Below are 22,547 nucleotides of genomic sequence, written 5' to 3' on the forward strand. Positions count from 1 at the left end.
TTAGTAGAAATCTGCTCTGTAGTTTTTGCGTAATCCTTCTGACAAACCAACCAACCAACAAATGGAAACAAGTGAATACATAACCTCTTTGGCCGAGGAAAAATGCTCCCAGAAAGAGGATCCCATATCCACTGCCATCCACTCAGTCTCCACACACCTTGACTTCAGGTCAGCATTCAATACAATCTCACCAATGAAGATGATTGGAAAAACGTATCACTCTGGTCTGCGGTACCACACTCTGCGACTGGATATTGGACTTTGGCCGCACCGAATCAAACCGAGCAGCGCTGATTTGCTTTTCCAGGTTTTACTGCACCGAGCCGCGCCCACGATGGACCTGCTCTGGAGTCGCTCATGACTGCCATTTTTAAAAACTAGAGCTAGTGTAGCATTTTATTGACTTATCCACCGGAGGCCGAGGACCAGTCATATCTGGAAGCCAGTGTAGTTATCCAAAACCAGGAGAAAAACGTGCAAGGCTAAATCCTGGAGCCAGATTCAGATGTCAACTTATACAGAGAAGCAATGGAAAGCATCCTGACTGGAAACATCACAAACTGGCATGGCTCATGCACGGCCCAGGACAGGAAGGCTCTACAGCGGGTGATTAAAAGCGCCCAGATCATCACTGGTAGCATCAGTGACATCGCTGAAGTGAGATGTCTGCACAGAGCCTGAAGGATACTAAAACACCCACACCAGCCACAGCCTGTTCACCCCGCTGCTGCACCACCAGACTACACAGCAGCTTCTTTCCTCGGGCTGCGATTCATTATCCACACTTCACCATAAAAAATTGTACTTTCTCTTGTGTGACAAAAAAGGAATACAACTCACATTTAGTTGTAAAATGACAAATGAAGAAATACATACATTTGAGAAAACATAATGCTTTATTTATAGTCACAAATGGGAACATTTCTATGAGTTTGCATATTTAATATTTGAAGATATGAGATATTTTAGCATATATGAATATATCTCTACAATAGCGAATGCTGTCGGGCACTCGCCGATCGCTGTGTTCAACTGAATATCATTGTTCGTGTAACAAAGTAAAAATGTCTTATTGATCTAATAGTTATATATATTATGTAATATATTTACATATGCGATTATGACAACAATTCAAGTAAAGTAAAAAATGAGAATACAATGCAAAAAGTGGTCTTTTGTTATGATGATAGCAGTTGTCTTTCACATGCAGCCGCACAGATACAGATTCTTCTGCGAAACACGTCGTCGTCGAGTTGTTACCTCGTCGAGTCCTGCCACATGTGACTCTTTAAATCACTGTGTGTGTGCTTATGTGTATATTTGTGTGTGCGTATGTGTGTGTTTTGGCATTCATAAATAAAAGCATATCTTACCCAACACAACTTTTTACCTCGGGACAACAAAGAAGACAAAATTGACTGATTGTCTTATTTGTATCCCATCATTCTTACACACATGCCTTCCAGTCCACTGTCTTTTCTCTCCACAGCAGATATAAACACACACCTCATAAGATTTTGTTCTGCCGACAAACTCCGTCTCTCACTTTCTCGCTCGGTTATTTCAGTTTTGCTGATCTCAGTATGAAATCACACAGTTCATTTCATCGGCCAGCTCGTCCTCGAAGCGAGAAATCGACTGACTGGCTCCGCGAGCTATGAGGTCAGCTGCGGCGCTCTCCATGTCGTCCAGGCTCATGTGACAGGCTTCAGCAATCTCCCGCTTGGCAAAGCTCACAAACTTCGGGTCCCTGGCGTAGATGCCGAGACCCTCGGAGATCAAGATCTGACATTAGAGAGGAAACAAGACAAAAAAACAATGATGTAAGAGATGGATTATGTTTCCAGTGGCTCATTCTCTGTCTCTAACATGCATTAGATATCATAACATAACATGCATGTCTATCTGATTATCATTATGTCTAATGCAGAGAGAAATCTATCAGCTGAAAGAATCACTTAGCCAAATTGAAATGCCGTCTGGTCACCAGTGAGTAACTTTACAGTTCAGTTGCAGCAAATGGACTTGGATTTACAGCGCACTTAGGAGAATGAGAAAATTAAACATTTAAATAAGAGGAATTTCTCTCAGTGCTGCACCGATACTGGTACCAGAATTACAAATCAATTTGGGTTTCTTTTACTGCTGATATGGCTGATTGACGAATTGTTCATTGTTTCTATTAATATGTCCAAGCTGTCATAAAACAATCGTCGTGTGTCCATATAAACTGATACATGTTTTGCTTTCTGTGATTATCCCTCCTTATCCGGCCTTCCTCCTGTCGTGCTCCCATAGAAAGTGACGGGCACGGAGAGGCCCTGAAATCTTATTGCACTGCGACTTGCGCCGATGCCATGAAACTGTTTCCAGGGGACACTAAAAAGTGATGAACGTGGCTGGGACATGCTTGTTGCTGCCTATTGTTTGTACCAGCTGAGTCCGGGTGTGTTCATCACTTTTTAGTGTCCCCTGGAAACACTTTCCCTTGTCGACCGTGTTACTTGCAGCCTTTCTGTTGTTGGTTAGGTTTTCTCACTCTGCCGCACATTTCTGTTTTTTCATATTTATATGCGCATGTGTTGTAAAATGGAGGATAATGTTTTTTAATTCTTTTGTCTGTGCGTTGAGCTCCCTGAGCCACCTTAGATAAAGGACAACATCCAATGTTGTTCTGTGCCAAAGCCTATTCCACAGATTATCTGTCGCTACTATGAGGTTAGATTTAGACAGATCAAGTAAGGATCTTCCTCAGTTAGACATTTTTTAGTCAGAAATTAAAAAAGGGTAGTTCACAACAGTGTATATGCTTATAAATTGTACTTGCTGCTGGTTGCTTACAAAAGTCACCTGCTGCATCATTACTCACCGACTCCACCAGACTGTCTGCACTGCCTTTGTCTACAAAGCCCTGGTTGACCGGTGGCATCCTCACGCTGGTGAAGGTTCTGGTCTGTCCGGGGTACCAGCCTTGACGGCTTCCTACAGGGAGGCTGGCAGAGCCGTCGCTCCACACCGGCTGGGTGGTGCCGGTGGACTCGTCCATCAGGAGCATCGGGGTGTAGATGAGCTTTCCCCTGCGCCCCGAGGGGTTGATTATTCCTGGAAGAGGAGTGGCACCAGCTGCTGCCGTGTTTGCCCAGGAGGCGGAGGACATCGAGGACACGCTGCTAGGCCGGGAGTCCAGGCTGTGCTGGTTCTGTCATGAGAGCAGAGGACCAGTTAGACCCACTCAGTGTATGAATGCTAACATTTTGAGAGAGTGTGTGTATCCGTGTGTGTGTGTCATTGTTTTACCTGTAGACGGGATCTGGTCGGGGATGTGTTCCCACGGTAATTCCCCGGGATGGGGAGGTGGTTGTCTACACTGCTCTGTGGCCTGAGACACTGGAAGTTGAAGGCAGGTTTATGACCTGAAACAATGAGCAGGAAAGTGTTAGGAAGCTGGCCAGGATGCACGACAATAACCATATGTGGAGGGATTTAGCATTAGCACGGCTGTGTCAGCCATTAGGGGGCCTCCCCTGTTTGAGGAAAATTGTCTCGGGACAAATTTAAGCACCGTGTAAATCTTGACACCTTGAATCGAAAATATTATTGTAAATTGCAATATGGCCAAGTGCAATATCCAAATCACAGAAGCTGACATTGTTTTGATGCTGAGGCAGAGATGAACAAATATTGTCCTCCAAATGTAAGAAAACATCTTTATTTGGCACATAATCATGATTTTAATGTGTGTTTTTCGGTTAAAGGGAAAAGTTGTGATAAAAAAATGATCTTTCCCACAAATCAAAATATTACCGTGCAGCGAGAGTGTTCAAGCTAAAATTGGCTCAAAGCCATTATTTAAGTTGATGCTCTGCTTTAGTGGTGAAAATCCATGATCAAACTATCACAAACCAAATGACACACAGTTATATGGTCTTGTGTCTTGTGTCTTGTTACTCTCTACTTCCTGCTCAGTGTTCTGTTTCCCTCCTGTGTTCTCGTGCTCCTCTCCAGGCTGATTTCCCTCCGACAGCTGTCTCTCATCAGCCTCGTTAGCAGTGCCCTGTTCCCAGCGTCTCTCCACCGGCACCTCATCCCCTCGTTAGTTTAGTTTGTATTTAAGCCTGTGTTGTTTCCTCATTCTCTGTTGTCCCTGTCTTCATACGTTCCCTGATTTCCTGGTTTGTTCCTCATGGTTTCCTGATTGTTGTTTGTCCTCATTCTTTATATTACTTTGGTATTTTTCTTTCATTTTTTTCATTGTTCGCACTTTTTGGCCCGTATGTCTTGCGTTTGGGTCCTTTCCGTGTAACTGTGACCAGAGGGCAGCAAACCCTCATATTTGAGAACTTGGAACCATAAAATGTTTGTTATTCTTGCTTGATAACGACTTTTTTGTAGTTGCAAGTTATTAATAAAAGGTCATTTTGTACTTTGCAGACTTTACAGAGGTGTTTAATGTACAGAATTACATTACCAACACTATGACCTAAAATAGAAGGAGGGAAAAAAAATTAAAAACAAAATAAAATGTATGTGTCTCACCTTTCGGTATGGCAGGAAGAAGTCGTCTCCTGACAAACTGCGCGGCGCCACTCTCACTTCCATTGTAACCGTTCCCGTTGTAACCGTTGACAGTGCTGCCATTTTCATTGCATGCACTTCCGTTGCCATTGTAGCCATTGTATCCGTTGCCGTTATATCCATCTGTTGAGTAGGGCGTGGGGCTAGTCGCAGCACTCCCTCCGTTAATGTTGGCGTCGGAATAACCGTTGCTGACGTAGCCATTGGCATCATGAGTATCGTAGGGTATCTCCCCAATGCTGTTGGCTCTTTCCAGGCTCTGTTCGATGTAGCCTGTCTCGGTTGGTACAGGAGAGACTGCTTCCGGATACACGTACCTATAAGATCCACACCAAGAGTTTTAACATGATTTTGTGTTTTTTTTAAGGGAATAGTCGCTTGTTTCCTGCAGAGAGTTAGACAGAAAGAACAGTACCACTCATGTCTGTCTGTTAAGGAGAATTATGGTATTTTTAAACCTGGGCCCTATATTTTCACGTTCTGGTGATGATTCATACTTAGCAAAAGTTTGGGAATCGCTCCAGTAGATCGCCTCAGCTGGCAGCCTTCCTTTGGGGAAACTCTGACTGTCAGTTCATCGACTAAAAGTACATTTTTGTCACTTACAGCCTGAGGGTGTTATTCCAACTTTTTTGTTAAATATAAAGATCCATTTTGTAACCAGAGACACAAGTCTCGCTCAAGGAGAAGTCACGCTCTGAAAGTTGGAGAGAGGAGTTTGGAGGAAGGGGTAAGGCATAATCTTAGGCGATGTCATGGTTCATGATTTATCCTCGTGTCATGTTTTAGTTTCCACTTCCCGTCTGTGTTTCTTTCCACCTTTTATTGATAACCCTCTTTGTTTCACCTGTCTCTTATTAGTCTTTCCTCACTTGTGTGTGTCTGTCCCTCTCTCTTTGTCAGTGTGTCTGTTTCCCCACGTCAGTCCTGTCTTGTCCCGGTGTCTCGTGTGTTTCTCTGTCCTGTCTTCCCGCCGTGTTTTCCTGCATTTGCAGCCTGTGTCCTCGTGTTATTCTGGTTTCTATTTGCGTTTTGATTTGTACTTAGTTTTGATTCGTTGCTTGTGGATTACTCCGGTTTTAGTAAGTATGAATCAGTAACACACCAAAACTTATAAATATATGGCCCAGGTTTAAAAATACTGTGATTGCCCTTAAAATAAGAAGCTGGAGCCAGGAAATGGTTAGCTTAGCTTAGCAAAAAGACTGAGGGGAAACATCTAGCCTGTCTCTGTTCAAAGGCAGAAAACATCTGCCTACCAGCACCTCTAAACATCACTGCTTACATACTGATAACTGTCTCTGTCTCCTCACTGCTTGTTACTTACCTTTCTACTGATGCTAGACAGGCAGCATCAACTTCAGTGTTATAAACCGGCTCAGGTAGTCCTGGTGTAGCTGGCACAACTGGTTCCTCAGCTACAACCTCTGCTACGACCTCTGCTACAACTGGTATCTCTGGGGTGGGAGGAGGAGGCAACTCGCTGATGGAGTCCACCCTGAGCAGGAGAGAACCGGCAACTCATTAGGACTTTTTAAAAATTATGGTTCAAATGTGTGAATTTACTTAAAATGTCCAGCTGGAACACACCTGATGATGGGCAGAGGTTCGGCCCTCACAGGCTGCTCTGTTACAACGCTGATGCCTGCCAGCTCCGATCCTGGTTTGTGGTGCTCCTGCATGCCCATCACCTGCTCTGTGATCACGCCCTCGTCGGCTGCTTTGGGCTCATTTTCCAGGAACACAATCGTCTGCTCCACCAGCGAGTCTATGGGCGGCAGCGGCGTGGTGGCGGGCGTGGTGTTCACTGAGGTTCCGGCCTCGCTGCCGAATATGTCATCGCCTGTCATCTCTCCCTCTGCGGCCTCCTCGTCTTCCAGGTCGGAGGCCATCGCCAGACGCATCTCTGGAGCCAGGTCCTGCAGCGTCCGCAGCCCTTGCTAAACGTTGCCACACAGAATGAACCCCACATGTTAATAATGAGCACCCAGTATACGTCCATAAAGTCAGCCTCCACTCAAAAATGAGTTGCTACTTGTTATTTCATTTGGATTATGTCTTTCTGCAGAATGATATACAGTGTGTGCAGAGTTGACTCTGGAAGGCTGGTTTCACATTCACTGTTGAGAGAGGAAGGTTTGCCTGTGCTCAACTTCAACAAGCCTTTTATATCTACAGACGGAGAGGGTCGTCTTCCACGGAGTCCGCCATGTTGAATCACTTTTTTTCTACAGTAGCCCAGAACGGACAAACCCAAAATGGCCCAGGAGAGGGCCTTATGGTTTTAAGCATTTTTAACAGCCACCGTAGGGGAAGGTGAGACAAGGGCTGTTTGGCTGGCTGCAATATGCAACCTCACCACTCGAGGCCACTAAATCCTACACACTGGATCTTTTATTCATATCTAGTGGCCCAGACACACCAAACCGACATAAAAAGAACTAGTGGCAAAAAGGCTGCATGTTGTGTCGTCTCAAGTCTCTATTACAGTGACAGGCTCGAGGGGCTTTCACTTTCTTTATCCGTTATTTTTCTTGTGGAGTCATTTGCTTAGCTGAACATCCAGTTATCTCTCTCACGGACCATCTTATCGATTCTACGTGCTCGATTGGCCAAAAAGCTGCCAACAAGGGCCGACTTGTGCCAACAGTGCGAGACACACTGCAACAACTAGGACCTTAGAAGTGTGCATACGAGCGAAACTTTTGTGATATCAGTCAAAGTCAAGTGATCAGTCAAGTGAAAATATATGTACGTCACCTGTAGAGAAGCCGCCTTGTCCTTCCTTTTGGATTTCCTCTCCCTCTCCTTCCTCTTGCGGTACTTTTTGAAATAGTCCTGAATCAAGAAGCTGGCATAAAACTTCCCACAAGTCACCTCATCCCCTAAGAAGGAAAAAAACAAAGTTAGTGATGGAAATATGGAGGGACAAGAGGGACTGATGGATGATGATGTCTTAAATTCTTCTTGTTTTCAAGCAAACTGTATATTTTTGAAAATTGATGCAGGTATGGTCTTTCACTAGTTGTTCTGCTTTCTCCTGTAACATTGTTTTCATCATGGCTGTCAGCAATGCAGGTTTCTGATTTACCTCTAGGGGGAGGAATGACTTCATCAATGAGCTTCGGTTTGGTGCGCTTCCAGAGCTTCTTAATGATCACCTTCAGCTCTTCATTCTGCTGGTCGATGGGACCTGAAATGCACAAAAGCAGGTTAAACAGCACACTAACAGCACAGAGTGGGCTACTCACATATGTCAGTGTGAGGTCTAACCTTCAGTCTTGATCTTGAGTGAGGTTCGCACGAGAGCGAACAGAGTAGCGTTGAAGGTGACTGTCCCATCCGAGTGTAGCGGGACGTTCATAGCAACCAACCTCTGAGAGGACGAGAGGGTGAAGCAGAGGGAGTGAGATCCATCTGTTTGCTTATGTTCCTAGTATCAAGCAGCACCGAAGTCTTCTTTACTTACCTTGCAAGCAACACGATGAGGACACAGTTTTCCAAAACCAAGCGGTGGCTGAATCCTGCGCAGCATAGTGACAACATCGATGTGCTTTATACGACCGCTGCGAGAGGAGGAAAAACACCACATTTAATGTAAGATATATTCTGGATGCAGTAAAAGAAAGAGAGACTGAAGAGATATGAGTCCTACGTGGCCTCTGGATCGTAGTCAGACCAAACTCTCTTGAACTCGTCCAGGTGGTGAGTACCGAGCACGGTCCAGTCTCGAGTCAGGTATTCAAAGTTGTCCATGATGACGGCAATGAACAAGTTGATAATCTTGAGAGAGAGAAAGGAAACACAACAATGAATTGTGACTTATACTCCCTCTCATCCCCATGAAGTCTTACTCAGGCCTCAGCACAATGGGTGCCAGGTCCTCCTCTTATGCTGCATCCAAAATCTGAAAGTCCCTCTGCTCTGGTTTATGATTATAATATAACCCTAGAAAACATTTCAAATAATGTATCAACTGAAATGTATGCACTAACTGTGTTTTGTTGGCAAACTGATCTGCCTAACTGACTAAAGGTAGTTAGATTACTCTTGTCAGAAATGGACAAGCCATTCATTTCCTTAGTGTGTAGTTGTTTGTTCTTAAATACATGTGATTATCGCAGTGGTCTTTATATGCATGTCAAGCCATCCAGTTCTGTGAATTTTGCGAAAACCCAGCCGGACTAAAGGGGCCCGGGTCTATTTTAGCAGCCAGGAGAGGGTCCTGGTGGGTCTGAGCTAAAGGTCAGAGACCACACACAAGCCTGATGGATGTCAGCTGTCCACATGAGAAGAAACCATAGAAGGAATGCAAGACACACTTAGCGAACATTAGCCTGGTTGTAAATATGGTTTCAAGGAACACATAAGAGCTTCGACTGAGATAATTGTCAAATCCTAGAGGGCTTTTCAAAATAATGATCATAATATTACACACACTTGCCTTTTTTGCCTCTGCTTAATATGACTTTTTAAATTTCAAGGTCCTCAGCACCATATTGAATTATACTATGACGAGCAATACGTTTTTGCTGAATTTCTCTGCAGATCTGCAAAAGCTAAAAAGATTATTATTCAACTTTCCCTCTCTATACTTCAGATTAGACCCTGTTCTGCTCTCTAAGTCCTCTAAGTTTAAGTTACTTCCAACTTACCTGTTCAGTGTCTTAAAATAGCACTAAGGTGATAACAATGTTAGCAAAATATTTGTGCCCTTTAAAATCAGGATTTCGTTGTCTGGATTAACAAAATCCACGAGCTGGGAATTGGAGAAGACAGGGTTAGCTTTTTAAAACTGCTCCTACTCAGCTGCTGTAATACTATCCTCTCTACTTTCATCTGACTTTGATCCCACTTGACCTGACAGCCTGTAAAACACAAGTCTGAATTAATTATGTCTAAATTTAATTTGGAGTCAGGAGGCTGCGTTAAGTTTCATTAAAGGAGGGAAAGTGTGTTACTACAAACGATCCGAGGACTGAGCGATTAGAAAAAACAGAGTGGAAGGATCCTTAATCCTCCTCGGCTTCGCTCACCAGGTAAGCACAGAGCATGAAGAAGCTGATGAAGTAGATGTAGGACAAGTTGCTACCGCAGCTGAACTCTTCACCAGGCTCAGTGTCGGATTCTGGGTCACAGCGTCTACCGGGCAGAGCTGCCAGCATAATCTCCTGCCACTGCTCTCCAGTGGCACATCTACAAGTACACAGAGAGAGGGCAGCATTTCCATGTGAGCTTCTGAGATTCTTTGAAATCTTGTTTTAGAGGAGGGGAATGAAAGTATTCGGAGGAAAGATGAAAATAATATAATATTTGAGCATGTGTTAAAAATCTTTAAAAACACAGGTAGCGGCTGTCTTGTTCCGGCTAAAATGGCTCACCTGAAGAGTACCAGGACCGCCATGAAGAAAGTCTGGAAGTTGCAGTTTCTGTTGATATGTGTGTTGTCGTCAACGGCAATTTTCCCAAATGTCTGAAAGGAGAACAGTGCCATTAGGAAACAATCAGGTAGTTTTTCAGGATACATGCAGCTTCCTCTGGAGCCAAAAGGCCTGCAAACAAACTTTAATGTGTAAAATAGAGGGAATGACCCTTTAATTAAATAACAAATGAATGTCAGTTGGTAGAAATAAAGCCATTTGAAAGCCTTGATTGATCAGAGAGACTCACCTGCATGCCGATCACAGCGTAGATGAAAAAGATCATGGCAATGAGCAGACCGACATAAGGCAGAGCCTGAGTAGAATAAAGTCAAAAGCTCAATTACACAATAAAGTAGACAACACTTCGTGATGTGTAAATTCCTCGTTCTGCGCTGCACTGACCTGGAGCGACTTGACAAAAGTCCAGAGGAGGGTTCGAATACCTTCTCCTTTGCTGAGCAGCTTAACCAACCTCAAGACTCGGAACAAACGGAAGAATGTGATGGACACTTTTCCACTTTCTCCTTTACCCTAGAGACAAAAACGTGTTGGGACAATAACAGGTAAATGAATATATGTTAAAGTCCATAAGCATGAAAACCTCAGACATATTTGGGGCTGCGGTGTTGAACTCTCACCTCACCATGACCGCCTCCTCCCTGCATCGATGTTTCAGGCGAGCAGCAGCAGGCAGAGCCGCCATGTGAGAGGAAAGAGATTTTAAAAAGTCGTCAGGATCAAACACAAATGGTTACATTTTAAACAATCGGTCAAGAAACCATTTCATTTAATGATCGTTGTTCATTTATTCAGTTAACTGCCAACACAATTCTGGTGACGAAGTACAAGAGAGAGCATCAGGTGCAGAGCCGGACCTGCTGGAGGAATAAACACCGTTTCAGTTTCTGCTCTGATCCGGAGCCGTTTACAGACGAGAGGAGAGCTCAGATATTAACTTCTGCAATTAAACAATGGATTTCTTCCACAGCAGCAGAGGACACACTGTGAACGTTTGAGCTGTTGTCAGCTAATGGAAATCAAAGTATGAACAAACTTACACTAAACTCAGAGACGGCGATATCCAGCACGCTCCCGATGACGATCAGAGCGTCGAATGAATTCCACGGATCGATGAAATAATGCTGCAATGGAAGGAATAACGAAATTGAGAGTCGACAACAGGCATTTGTTGTAAATGTTGCTTTAAAAGGTACACGAGTGAAATCTCACATGAGCCCGCAGAGCCAGTAACTTGATAATCATCTCTATGGTGAAAACCACAGTGAAGATCATGTTGAGGATGTCCATGACGGAGGTGAACGTTTTAGACTGCTCGTAATGCTGAGAGAGAAACAACAACAACACAAAACGTCACGTCACAACACTGGAACAGGTTGATGTTCCTGCATTTTATGGCACCGTCGAGTGACATGATACCTGAATGGCCAGAGTGAGCGTGTTTCCAAGAATCAGCACAAACATGATGTATTCAAACTGACTGGAGTTGATGATTTTCCAGAACTTGAGCTGGGACGGGTTTTTAGGAATGTAGATCTTTATAGGTTGAGCTTTCAGCGCGTAATAGACACACTGACGCTGTGAAAAAAGAAGAAAAAACATAAATAATGTAGCATAAATAATCGCTTGACTGGAAAATACACGTTAAAAGGTCGGAAAATAACCAACTTGATTTTTGTTGAGCTCGCAGTTTTTGAATTCAGCCTCTCCTTGCTCTCGAAACGTGATGATGACAAAACCCACGAAGATGTTCATCATGAAGAAGGCGATGATGATGATGTAGATGATGAAGAAGATGGAGATTTCCACTCGGTAGTTGTAAATGGGCCCTCGGTTTATGGCATTGGCATCCACGGCCCGGTAAAGGAGCCTTTCGACAAGAAACGCAACAGTGAGGAAACACGTCTTGGTCAAACGTCGATGTGAAGCAGGGCTTCTCAAAAACACATGAATGAGTCACACTGTTGCACTGAGTCAATAATGCTTCTTCGTTATGGTGAACATTGACTCTGTGGTTTCCTTTGAGTCCATCCCACATACACGACTTATCCACAGCTGAAAATATTCCCTAACAAAAGCCAGCAGAGCTGCTGTTTAAGGAAATTATCGAGTCATTTATCATTTGTGACCAAAAACCCACACATCTTCGATAAGAAACAGCAGACAGAGAAGAGAAGTTGGAAAGTTCTGAGAGACGGGCAAACGCATTCTTGATTTTATTTATTTTCATGGGATTTATTGATAATAATAAACTACTCTTTGCATTAGACACGATGTAAAGTGACTACTCACTGCGGCCAGCCTTCAAACGTGGACACGGTGAATAGAGCCAGCATGCCCATCAGCACATTGTCGAAGTTGAACTCGCTGTTTTCCCAAATCCTGTCTCTCACCATGGGGTGGTTCATGTCCCCGTCTTTGTAGACCACAAACGTTCCCCTGAAATCAAACACACATTTTACGACCTGCGACAGCATGTTAAGAGGCTGTCAGGTGCTGTAAATCGTGGAGAGAAACGAGGGAGAGAAAACTGACTTGCACTCATCGGGGGTGTGTTTGGCTTCATCTGTGCAGCTGTAGAATCGGCCCTGTAACATTAAAGACAGGAAAGTTAAACCATTGGAAACCAACAGTGGTCACTTTCACTTTAAATCAGGAGGGGAAGACAAAATGACACTTACGTGCTCCTGTTCAATCTAATGCAGTCCAATACTTCACCATATATCACCGTGACATATATGTTTATGAAGCTCATAATGTTTTTGGTGATATTGATGGAAAACTCAATTATATGTTCGTTACTGTGGTCATAGGTAAAGGTCGTGTTTTACTGGACTACATTATATCATTTATCCTTCCTTTTTATATACATGAGGGGGGAAGAATACTAGAAACAATTCTCAATTTAATATATAATCTCCCCTCCCGTACAACAATATCACCACTCTCTATGACCTCAGTGCTTCAATATATAATTAGGTAACAAATCTCTGACAGTGTTAACATAAACTATACACTTAAAGTAGACGTCATGCTTAACAGTTGTATTGGATTGCACAGGTGTACCTAAGAAAGTGTTGGTGAGTAACTAGTTACATGTCACATTTACTGTGTGTAATTAAATTATAGTATAATTTAATCAAAACGGAAATACAACCAAGGTCAATATCCAAATTGCAGAAGCTGCAATTATTTGACGAAGGTAAAATGTGTGATGAAAAGTATTTTAAAAAATATCTTATAATGCAACTAATAAATTACAAAATAAATGTAATTATAATCCGTTACAGCAACTGAGAGAAATTATGTAATCAAATTACAGTTACTAAATAAAACGTTGGTAATTAGGAATAGTAGAATATAATGTTTATTCTGTGCAGAAATGTGTTGAAATGTTGGCGTTATTCCGAACAACACGGCTCAGCAAAACAAATTTAAGTGCAACACCATCACCGCCTCTTATCTGCTTTTCTCGTTAGAAATAAAGTAACATTATTTTTGATAAACTCAATAAAATACATATCTTAATAAATGTTTAACAGGATAACAAACCATCTGTAGCCTATTACACTTCTGGAGTAACATTCCCAACTCTGATAACGTGGACACTGAGTGTAGAAATCCCTCCTGTACCTTGAAGAGCTGAACTCCAATGCAGGCGAACATGAACTGAAGGAGTGTCGTGACAATTAAGATGTTGCCGATGGTTCGGATCGCCACGAACACACACTGAACCACATTCTGTGAGCACACAAACAACATGTGTTATCTTTATACAGCAACAAATGTTATATACACCAAATAAATGGTGAATGAAACACAGCAATACGTGTACAGAATAACACAACAGAAGAGAGCCGTCTACCTTCAGTCCCTTGGCTCTGTTGATGGCTCGAAGAGGCCTGAGCACTCTCAGCACTCTGAGGATCTTGACCACAGAGATCGCACTTGAACTGAGAGCAACAATACAAACATTTTAGAGTCAAAAAACCAAAGGATAAAAAAAATATTGCAGATTAGTTTGAGAAATAAAGAGTAAAAAGTACAAAACTACACTACAACTACATCATTTCTTTTGACTCAATGCGAGAGTTACCGTCAAACTTCAAAACATTAATAAGACATCACTGCAACTGCACATCACGGCTACACTTTTGATTTTTCTGTGTGAGACAGGCATCTACTCACTGTAAGAAGAAAGACGTGAGCGACACGCTGACGACCAGCAGGTCAAGAAGATTGAAGGCATTTCTACAGAAGGAGCCAGTGTGCAGAAAAGCTCCGTAGACTGTCATCTAGACACAAGTGAGGAAGTGAAGAAACAAAGATAATGTTTTTCTTTTTAATGTTAAAGAAATTATAGCAAATATTTTGTTTAAAGCCTCTGCAGCTGTTACCTTTAGCACGATCTCCACTGTGAAAACTGAGGTGAAAACATAATCGGCATAACCGAGCGCCTGCGGATGAGAGAAATTAGCATCAGTATTCAGTCTTGTCTGTTGTGCGGGTAATGATGAGCAGATGGTCCGTGTGCAACGAGAAACGCTAATGAGGCTCCGATGTGGTCGGTCTTACTATGTTCCTGAATGAGTGGGATTTGATTGGATCTTCAGCAGCCAGGGAAATACTACTGAGGATGATGAAGATGAGGATGAAGTTGGTGAAGTATGGGTGATGGATGAGATTGTGGCAGGCAACTCGCAAACTGAGAATGGGAAGGAAATTACAAAGAAAAGTGGATGTTTTCATGTTAAAGCATGCAACAGAAGAAATGGGAGTTACAGATTAGTATAGTAAGGTAGAATTAGGTTAGTTTGGTGCCTGTTCTCAGATTACCAGTTTTTCTTTCCGAGAATGAAGAAGGAGCTTCCATCAGGGATTGGGACGATCTTCTCTTTGGGCCCTGAGAACTCCGGCTTCAACGGAGCAACGCCTACAATAAAATTAAGAGTAAAAAGAAAGATATAAGAGACAGTTTACATCTAAATCAGTGCGTCTGCTGTTCCTCCTGCAGGGCGTCAGACTCACCCTCCAGCCCCTCGATGGCCCTCAGCTCCTCGTTTTCCTGCCAGTCATCCTCATCGTTCTACACATGAGACAAAAATCAGTTGTTAAAATGTCCAATATAGTGCAGGAAAAATACAGATAGAGACTAGAATGGTACTTAGTAAAGCGCATACCTCCACCAAAACCCAACAGTCCCCTTCAAATACACATATACACATATACACAGATACAATACAATATCAAACTTGGTTGCCATGTATCACTCAAAATTTTAAACCAGCCATAACGGCTTATCATTAATTATTATCCGAGCTCACCAGATCAATGATCCTTACCAGATTTTGTTCACTAGATACCAGCCATCTCCAGCTGATTTTTTTTCAAGATCCATGCATTATTCCCTGACATCTCGCAAATGATCCCTGGATTTGTCCCTTTATCCATATCTGCATCAAAAGTTAATGGGGTCTATTATGGGCCGAAAACCCATCCTCCATCCAAGGTTTGTGGAAATCTGTTCTGTTGTTTTTGTGTAATCCTGTTGACCAACCAACCAACCAACCAACCAACCAACATCCAACCAACCAACCAACCAACCAATGTAATCCTGTTGACCAACCAACCAACCAACCAACCAACCAACAAGCAAACAAACCAACCAACCAACCAACCAACATCCAACCAACCAACCAACCAACCAACCAACCAACAAACCAACCAACCAACCAACCAACCAACCAACCAACCAACCAACCAACATCCAACCAATCAACCAACCAACCGACTAACCAACCTACTAACCAACCAACATCCAACCAACCAACCAACCAACCAACCAACCAACCAACCAACCGACTAACCGACCTACTAACCAACCAACATCCAACCAACCAACCAACCAACCAACCAACCAACCAACCAACATCCAACCAACCAACCAACCAACCAACCAACCAACATCCAACCAACCAACCAACCAACTGACTAACCAACCTACTAACCAATCAATCAACCAACCAACCAACCAACCAACCAACCAACCAACCAACCAGCGGACCAGGGTGAAAACATTACCTCCTCGGTGGAGGCATAAAGATAAAAAAGATTCTTTACCCCTGCATCTTCATCCTCTTTCTCTTCATCTTCATCCCAATCTTCTTCTTCTTCCTTTTTCTCTCTGAAAAAACAAACAAACAGATAGCAGGTAATCAAAAGAATGAGTCAGTTATAAATTGATCCACTGCTCTCTAACATCCTTTCTTATACTGTAACAAACTTACTCGACTTTCGTCTTTCCGCTTCCTCCTGCCAAGTTGTCTACAGCGATAGCCAAGAACACATTGAGCAGAATGTCTGGTTACAGAATTAAAGAGTCCAATTTGTTCCATTTGGATTTAAAGACCAAACATTTAATTCTCAGATTGTGACATGAATTACACAGCAAGTGCACAAATGCTGGAAAAGGATACAGTTACCGCAGACGAAGAGGATGACAAAGTAAATGCACACCACCATGTTGGGGAAGATCGGCCCTCCGTAAGCCATAATGCCGTCGTACATCACAGCATTCCAGTCCTCTCCAGTGAGAATCTGTGAAGAAAGACCATCAAAGAAAGATACAAAAGACGAATTGAGATACGTTGAACTAATACCAGAATATGTTAAATAACTGAGTACAGAGGGGAGGAATGTTGTGAGAAATTGAGGTGATCACCTGGAAGCAAGTGAGCAGAGCCTGGGGGAAGGAGTCAAAAGTACTTCGCTTCATCTGAGTCTCGTCGAAGTTGAATTTGCCTCCGAACAACTGCATGCCCAGCAAGGCGAAGATAATGAGGAAGAGGAAGAGCAGGAGCAGAAGGGAGCAGATAGCTTTCATGGAGTTGAGCAGTGAGTTGACCAGGTCAGACAAAGCAGCCCAGTGCCTGGAGACAACAAAATCACAAAACGCATAGATTACACCTGCACATCTTATGAAGATACGATGGAAAAAAACTCGATATCACCGGTTCCTTCCTTATGTAGTTGACTAAAAAGCTCCAGATGCTCTAATCACTAAACTCTGGCACCAATTACCGAGTCATCTTGAATATCCTGAGCAGTCGGATGCAACGCAGCACAGAGATGCCGATGGGCGGGATGAACTCCATCTCTACAAGCAGCGTCTCGAGGATGCCACCGAACACCACAATGCAATCAAAGCGGTTGAACAGCGCCATGAAATAGATCTGCAGGCCAAAGGCGTACATCTTCATCAACATCTCCAGAGTGAACAGCAGCAGCAGGATCTTGTTGGCTCGCTCTGAGAGACAAACAGAGAAGAAGTCGTGTTTTTAAATCCATCTGAGTCAAAGTGTACAGCTGGTCGGGTTCAGGACCCAAAAAAAACCCATCAACAAACCTTGCATTTCTGTGAGCCACTTTGGCTGTCCGTAATGCTCAGAAGCACTGGCTACTGTGTTGAGAAACACCAGCAGAAGCACCAGCCAGTAGAAGTTTGTGGTCTTGACGGCCACGCGGCAGTTCTTTCTCATTGTGTGATTCAGCTGGCACAACTGGTCACTAAAAGAGAAAGACAGAAAGAAAGATTTGTGAGGTCACAGTGACCTTGACCTTTGACCTGTTATATCTAATTGAAATTCCCTCAAGGCATTGTTGAGATATTGTGTTCACAAGAATGGGCAGACAACACAAAAACATAATGCCTCTGGCCACGACCGTCGCGTGAGATGGCATAAAATCCAAATGGAAGACTAAACTAAAGTCCACGTCACATAAATACATCATAAAATGGAAAATCTTACCAGAAGCTATTGGCCATCATCTTCGCCCTGAGGAAACAAGAAAAACGTGAGTGCAAATAATAAACTGTCTTGATGAACTGATTCAAAACAACATTTTTATTTCTCTGTTGTCCTACATGAGAGAAGCACAGAAGCCGTTGTCATCATCGAGGTATGCGATATCATCGTCTGAGTCCGACTCCGCTAAAACAGAGATAAAGCACTCGCTGTTAGAGATAATCACGTAAAGATAAACATGATAACCAAGCAGTGACAGCTGACGTACCTCCACCATCCTCGCTGTGTTTGTACCAGCCGAACTTCTTCATCATCTTCTTCTTTGCAATCGCAGCACCTTTGAAGTCAAACACAAGCCGATGATGTATAAATGGAAAAGCTAAATGTAGATGTTTTGGTTTGAGTGTGTGTGATACGTGTTAAGTAAACTGACGTTTGTTTCCTTCTTCATCCACATCCTCGGCCTCTATGAGCCAGTCCATGTAGCCGATCATGTCCTCCTCCATCTGCTTGCTCTCCTGCGCCTTCTGCAGCTCACCTCGGGCCACGGCCTTTTCTCTTTCCTTGGAGAACTCTCTGTGCGCAAACACAACCTCAAGAGAGTCAGAGAAACATTCAAGACAAATGTTACAGATTCATGTTGCTGAAAAAAGTGGAAGCAGCGACCCACCCGCTCAACACACCCAATACAAGATTGATGATGAAGAAGGATCCAAAGATGACCAGAGAAACAAAGTAAATCCACGGGATCTCAAAGCCGATGGCATCATTCATCTGTGCCGGGAGACAGAGAGAGAAAGTAGCTACAGGTTGTTATTAATCAATTACTCGGTCACAAGACAATGTAGTGCCAACTATGTTGACAACTGATTAATCCTTTAATTCATTTTTAAAGCAAAAATGTCAAACATCTGTTGGTTCCAGCTTCTTAAATGTAAGGATTTGCTGCTTTTCTTTGTTACTTATGATAATAAATGAAGAATCTTTGGGTTTTGGACTGTTGGTTGAACAAAAGGAGCAACTTGAAGATGTTACTTTGGCTCTGGGAAATTGTGATGAGCATTTTTGACACTCACTTTTCCATAATTAAATAATAATCACTGTATATACAAAATTGCAGGTAAAAGTGTACCTTTTCAACCTTCGTAGAAGCAGGTTCTCAGTTTGAACATCCAGGCTTGTAAGTATTTATATAAAATGAGAGTACGTCTGTGCTTGGCAGACGAAACAAATGACGAATGGGTGAATCATCTTGCTAATAAAATCATCAGAGGGCCAGACTGATTTTGTTAAAGGGCCGCACTCCGCCCACAGGCCGCCAGTTGAATAGGCCTGGACTAAATTAATCGTGAAAATAATAAGCAGCTTGTTCGATAATGAAAATAATTGTTAGTTGCAGCCCAAACTAATGTAAAACTGAGAGGTGTACCCAGTAGAGAACATCGGTCCAACCCTCCATAGTGATGCACTGGAAAACTGTCAGCATGGCGAAGAAAATGTTGTCGAAGTTTGTGATGCCGCCGTTGGGGCCCTCCCACTTGCCCCTGCACTCGGTTCCGTTCCCGACACAGAAGCGGCCGCTGCCGGCGAACGCACAAGGTGACGGGTCGTCTTCCACCATGAGACCTAGAGCAGAGAGCAGCAGGAGACGTTGAGCTGACACCATCTATAAAATATGGACGCTGTGTAAAATCTGTTGTAGTGTAGAGAGCAGGGACCTGTGCTCATGGAGAAGCAACTCTTGTGCATCCTGCCGATAAACAGCTCCAAGCCGATGATGGCGTAGATGATGATGACGAACATGACCAACATACCGATGTGCAAAAGAGGGACCATGGCTTTCATGATGGAGTTCAACACAATCTGTAAACCTGACGAGGCAAACACACACTTTACAATGCTGCATGTGGGATGAAGCACAGGAACGTGAATTCAAAAACACACTGCAACGAATGATGAACGCACTTGGCACTCCAGATACGAGCCGAAGAGGTCGTAACACCCTGAACGCCCTGAGGGCTTTGACATCCAGGCCTCCAGGTTTTCCTGCAGCGTGATGGGCCTCTCCTGGCTTATGATCTGTCATAGCTTCTGCTATCACACTGAACAACCTGCACAGACACACATACAAGCTGTCAAACGCTTGACAAAGACAGAACATGTGATTGCAAACGGTGACAATACACGAAGCACCAAAAATACCCGACAATGACGATAACGAAGTCGAGCAAGTTCCATCCGCTGCGTATGTAGGCGCTGGGGTGCATGACTAAGCCGTAGGCAAGAATTTTAGTGAAGGTCTCAATGGTGAAGATGACGAGGAAGACGTATTCGACTTGTTCCTGAGAACAAAAGAAAAGGAAATGTGGGGATGTTTGGCTAAATTGGACTGACCTTTTTCATACGTCAGCGAGTGCGTCTGAAAGGAATAAATATAGACGAGCGCTGAAGAAAATAAATGTTATTGTCACAGTTCAACAAAGACGTTCAGGAAGTGTTACTCAAGTGGCATTAACTGACTTTTTTTCTTTTCTTTACATCACGTGTGTTATCATTAAAGGCTGACTGCTGTGGCTTTTGTAACCTCTTAACCCACTGCCTAACAGCGCAGGCTTAAGCCCGCCACCGGATCCCTTTTCTGCACCCTTCAGCTTAATGCTCCTAATCACTGCTACCACTGTCACTGCGTCTTTTTACTTCAAGGCTGACACAATAATCTATGCATAATGTGGTTTAGTGTGAGCTGAGTAGAATTCACAAAAATTCAGAAACATTTGCCAAAACCTGATCCAACAAATTGGAGGCCGATAGTACTGCGAGTCTGGACAGGAAGTGTCTGTCCGACTGTCAGCTTACCTCCTTTGTGCAATCCAATAAAGGGATCGACTAACATCTATCCTGCTGCAGGTTTAGATGCGTGTGTCTGCTCTGCTTTTTTACTGAAATTACTTCAAATCAAATTCAGACATGAGGGCCACTTTCTTTCTCTCACAAGGTAAAGATTGTTTCCAACGATGCAATATCAATAAAAACAATAAAAACAATACAAATGTGGCTTTTCGTAAATACACATAAAGCTGTTGTTGGCTCATATTGGCTCATATTTCCAACGCACCACAGAAAAACAGCCTCATTTCAGTTTGTCTGCTAGGTAATTTGTAATTAAAGAAAAAAATAACAGAGAGAGAGAGAAAGAGAGAGAGAGAGAGAGAGAGAGAGAGAGAGAGAGAGAGAGATGAGACAGATGGTGGGTGTTTTAAGTAAGTCATGATCCCTGACAGGGTCACCAAGTGATGTCACGACACAACTTTTCCCCTCTAATACCATTACCATCCAACAGATCGCTATTAACCTCCTCGCTAATTGTTGCAACTGTCTTCCAAAATGACCTAATGACTGCTGTTCTTCATGACGCGCTGGTCACAAATAATGCATTTATCTATCTGCCAGTGTCCTTAAAAGACCCAGAGGACATGAGGAGGAAAATGACCTCAGGAGAACCACACAGGAGGCTCTGAGGAAGAGCAAAGTCTTGGAAACAGGAACATAAGAACATTCACAGAGTAAGAGAAGCTCTGAAATACAAAGAAACTTCACATTGGCAGCTTTATTCATTCCCTTTAAAAGGATCAAGTCGCTGTCCTACACTTTTCTAACTTCAGTTTTTTGAAGACTGACTTGCTTTTGCAGGTCTGCTAAAAAAATAAAAAGGTTTGGTACGATGATCAAAGCGCCACCATCTGTTTGAAGTTCACACTTCATGTGATATTCTCCATGTTGGCTCGTCTAAGATCTCTCTTCAAACACTTTTCTTTCACACGTCCTCTCACCGACTGATCTAAGTATCCTTTTGGCTAGGCATTACTGAAGCTAAGTATGTACAGCTGCATCAATCTAACTATAAAGCCAGGAATCTCTGTCCGTCTGTCTGTCTGTGATTCGCATATCACGAGAACCGTTCATCTGATCTACTTCACGTTTGGCAGGTTTGTTGCTGAGAAATGATGGAAGTGCAGTGACAAATTTGGCAATTTGGACGCGTCTCATGGGGAAGCAGACGTAAACAAAATGGAGATTAGAGTGGTGAAACAACTGGCTGCAGGAACACGTAGCAGTGAGAAAAAAAATCAAAAGCAGGAGGTTAAACAAATCTGGATGAGCATGGAGATACGGTCAACACAGGTTTTCTGTATTATTTTCTGTCAACAGTATTATGCTAGCTAACATTAGCCACAAGGGCAGCACCCTCAGCTGCCCCGGGATGCCTCTCTCATTGGTTGTTGCGGTCCGGCTCAGAAAGTACAGATCTAATCATCCAGATTTTAAATTGTAATCGCATGTTTTGAAAGGGCAGAGCACAAGTCGTACAAATAAGGGAATGAACGGAAGATATAAGACTGAAAATACCTGCAGTACTATCTTTTTTTTAGTTAATAGTTAATTTCTGTCCTTCAATGTAGAAAGAATATTCAGTTTCTACCTTTTATTTATCTTCTTTTGTGATCTAGTTTGTAACTTTGTGATCATTTTTACTGTGAAGTACTTTTATTTTGAAGTTTCTGTGCCTCTGGCCATATATGTGTCTAGTTCCTGTGTACATCTTTCTATTAGAAACTCACCAGCTGGTGATTGGTAGCGTTGGAGTCATCGTCAGGGTACGGCTTGGTCACGCCCATGGCCACACAGTTGGCAAAAATGGCGAGTAGAATGAAAATATCGAAGGGCT

General features: G+C 43.1%; 1 protein-coding gene across 1 annotated transcript; it reads right to left on the reverse strand.

Annotated features, from left to right (window-relative positions):
- Positions 1 to 873: 873 nt before the first annotated feature.
- On the reverse strand, positions 874 to 22,542 carry cacna1fa (calcium channel, voltage-dependent, L type, alpha 1F subunit a). Its single transcript, XM_084367151.1, has 45 exons — positions 22,441 to 22,542; positions 20,024 to 20,163; positions 19,787 to 19,932; positions 19,540 to 19,692; positions 19,251 to 19,447; positions 18,492 to 18,595; positions 18,255 to 18,397; positions 18,090 to 18,158; positions 17,941 to 18,007; positions 17,825 to 17,851; positions 17,422 to 17,582; positions 17,097 to 17,322; positions 16,738 to 16,945; positions 16,493 to 16,613; positions 16,304 to 16,376; positions 16,137 to 16,200; positions 15,045 to 15,102; positions 14,853 to 14,949; positions 14,592 to 14,721; positions 14,414 to 14,473; positions 14,205 to 14,311; positions 13,882 to 13,969; positions 13,650 to 13,757; positions 12,552 to 12,604; positions 12,309 to 12,455; positions 11,685 to 11,886; positions 11,436 to 11,594; positions 11,229 to 11,339; positions 11,057 to 11,140; positions 10,637 to 10,657; positions 10,401 to 10,529; positions 10,246 to 10,311; positions 9,957 to 10,048; positions 9,612 to 9,771; positions 8,231 to 8,358; positions 8,045 to 8,141; positions 7,849 to 7,951; positions 7,667 to 7,768; positions 7,336 to 7,460; positions 6,166 to 6,515; positions 5,903 to 6,073; positions 4,537 to 4,892; positions 3,298 to 3,413; positions 2,870 to 3,199; positions 874 to 1,785 (listed from the first exon to the last, which is right to left on the reverse strand). The coding sequence occupies exons 1-45, from the start codon at positions 22,495 to 22,497 to the stop codon at positions 1,579 to 1,581; spliced, it is 5,913 nt and encodes a 1,970-aa protein (XP_084223277.1). The 5' UTR covers positions 22,498 to 22,542; the 3' UTR covers positions 874 to 1,578.
- Between the last annotated feature and the right edge of the window lie 5 nt (positions 22,543 to 22,547).

This window comes from Pagrus pagrus, assembly GCF_965226575.1.
Source record: "Pagrus pagrus genome assembly, chromosome: 11".
NCBI classification, from domain to species: domain Eukaryota; kingdom Metazoa; phylum Chordata; class Actinopteri; order Spariformes; family Sparidae; genus Pagrus; species Pagrus pagrus.

Excerpts from the sequence above, each read along its gene's own strand:
- cacna1fa (XM_084367151.1), bottom strand. The coding sequence starts at position 22,497 with ATGGGCGTGACCAAGCCGTACCCTGACGATGACTCCAACGCTACCAAT. Across the intron at positions 7,769-7,848 it reads ACTCAAGATCAAGACTGAAG|GTCCCATCGACCAGCAGAAT; the intron begins GTTAGACCTCAC and ends TGTGCATTTCAG. Across the intron at positions 4,893-5,902 it reads TGTCTAGCATCAGTAGAAAG|GTACGTGTATCCGGAAGCAG; the intron begins GTAAGTAACAAG and ends TGGATCTTATAG.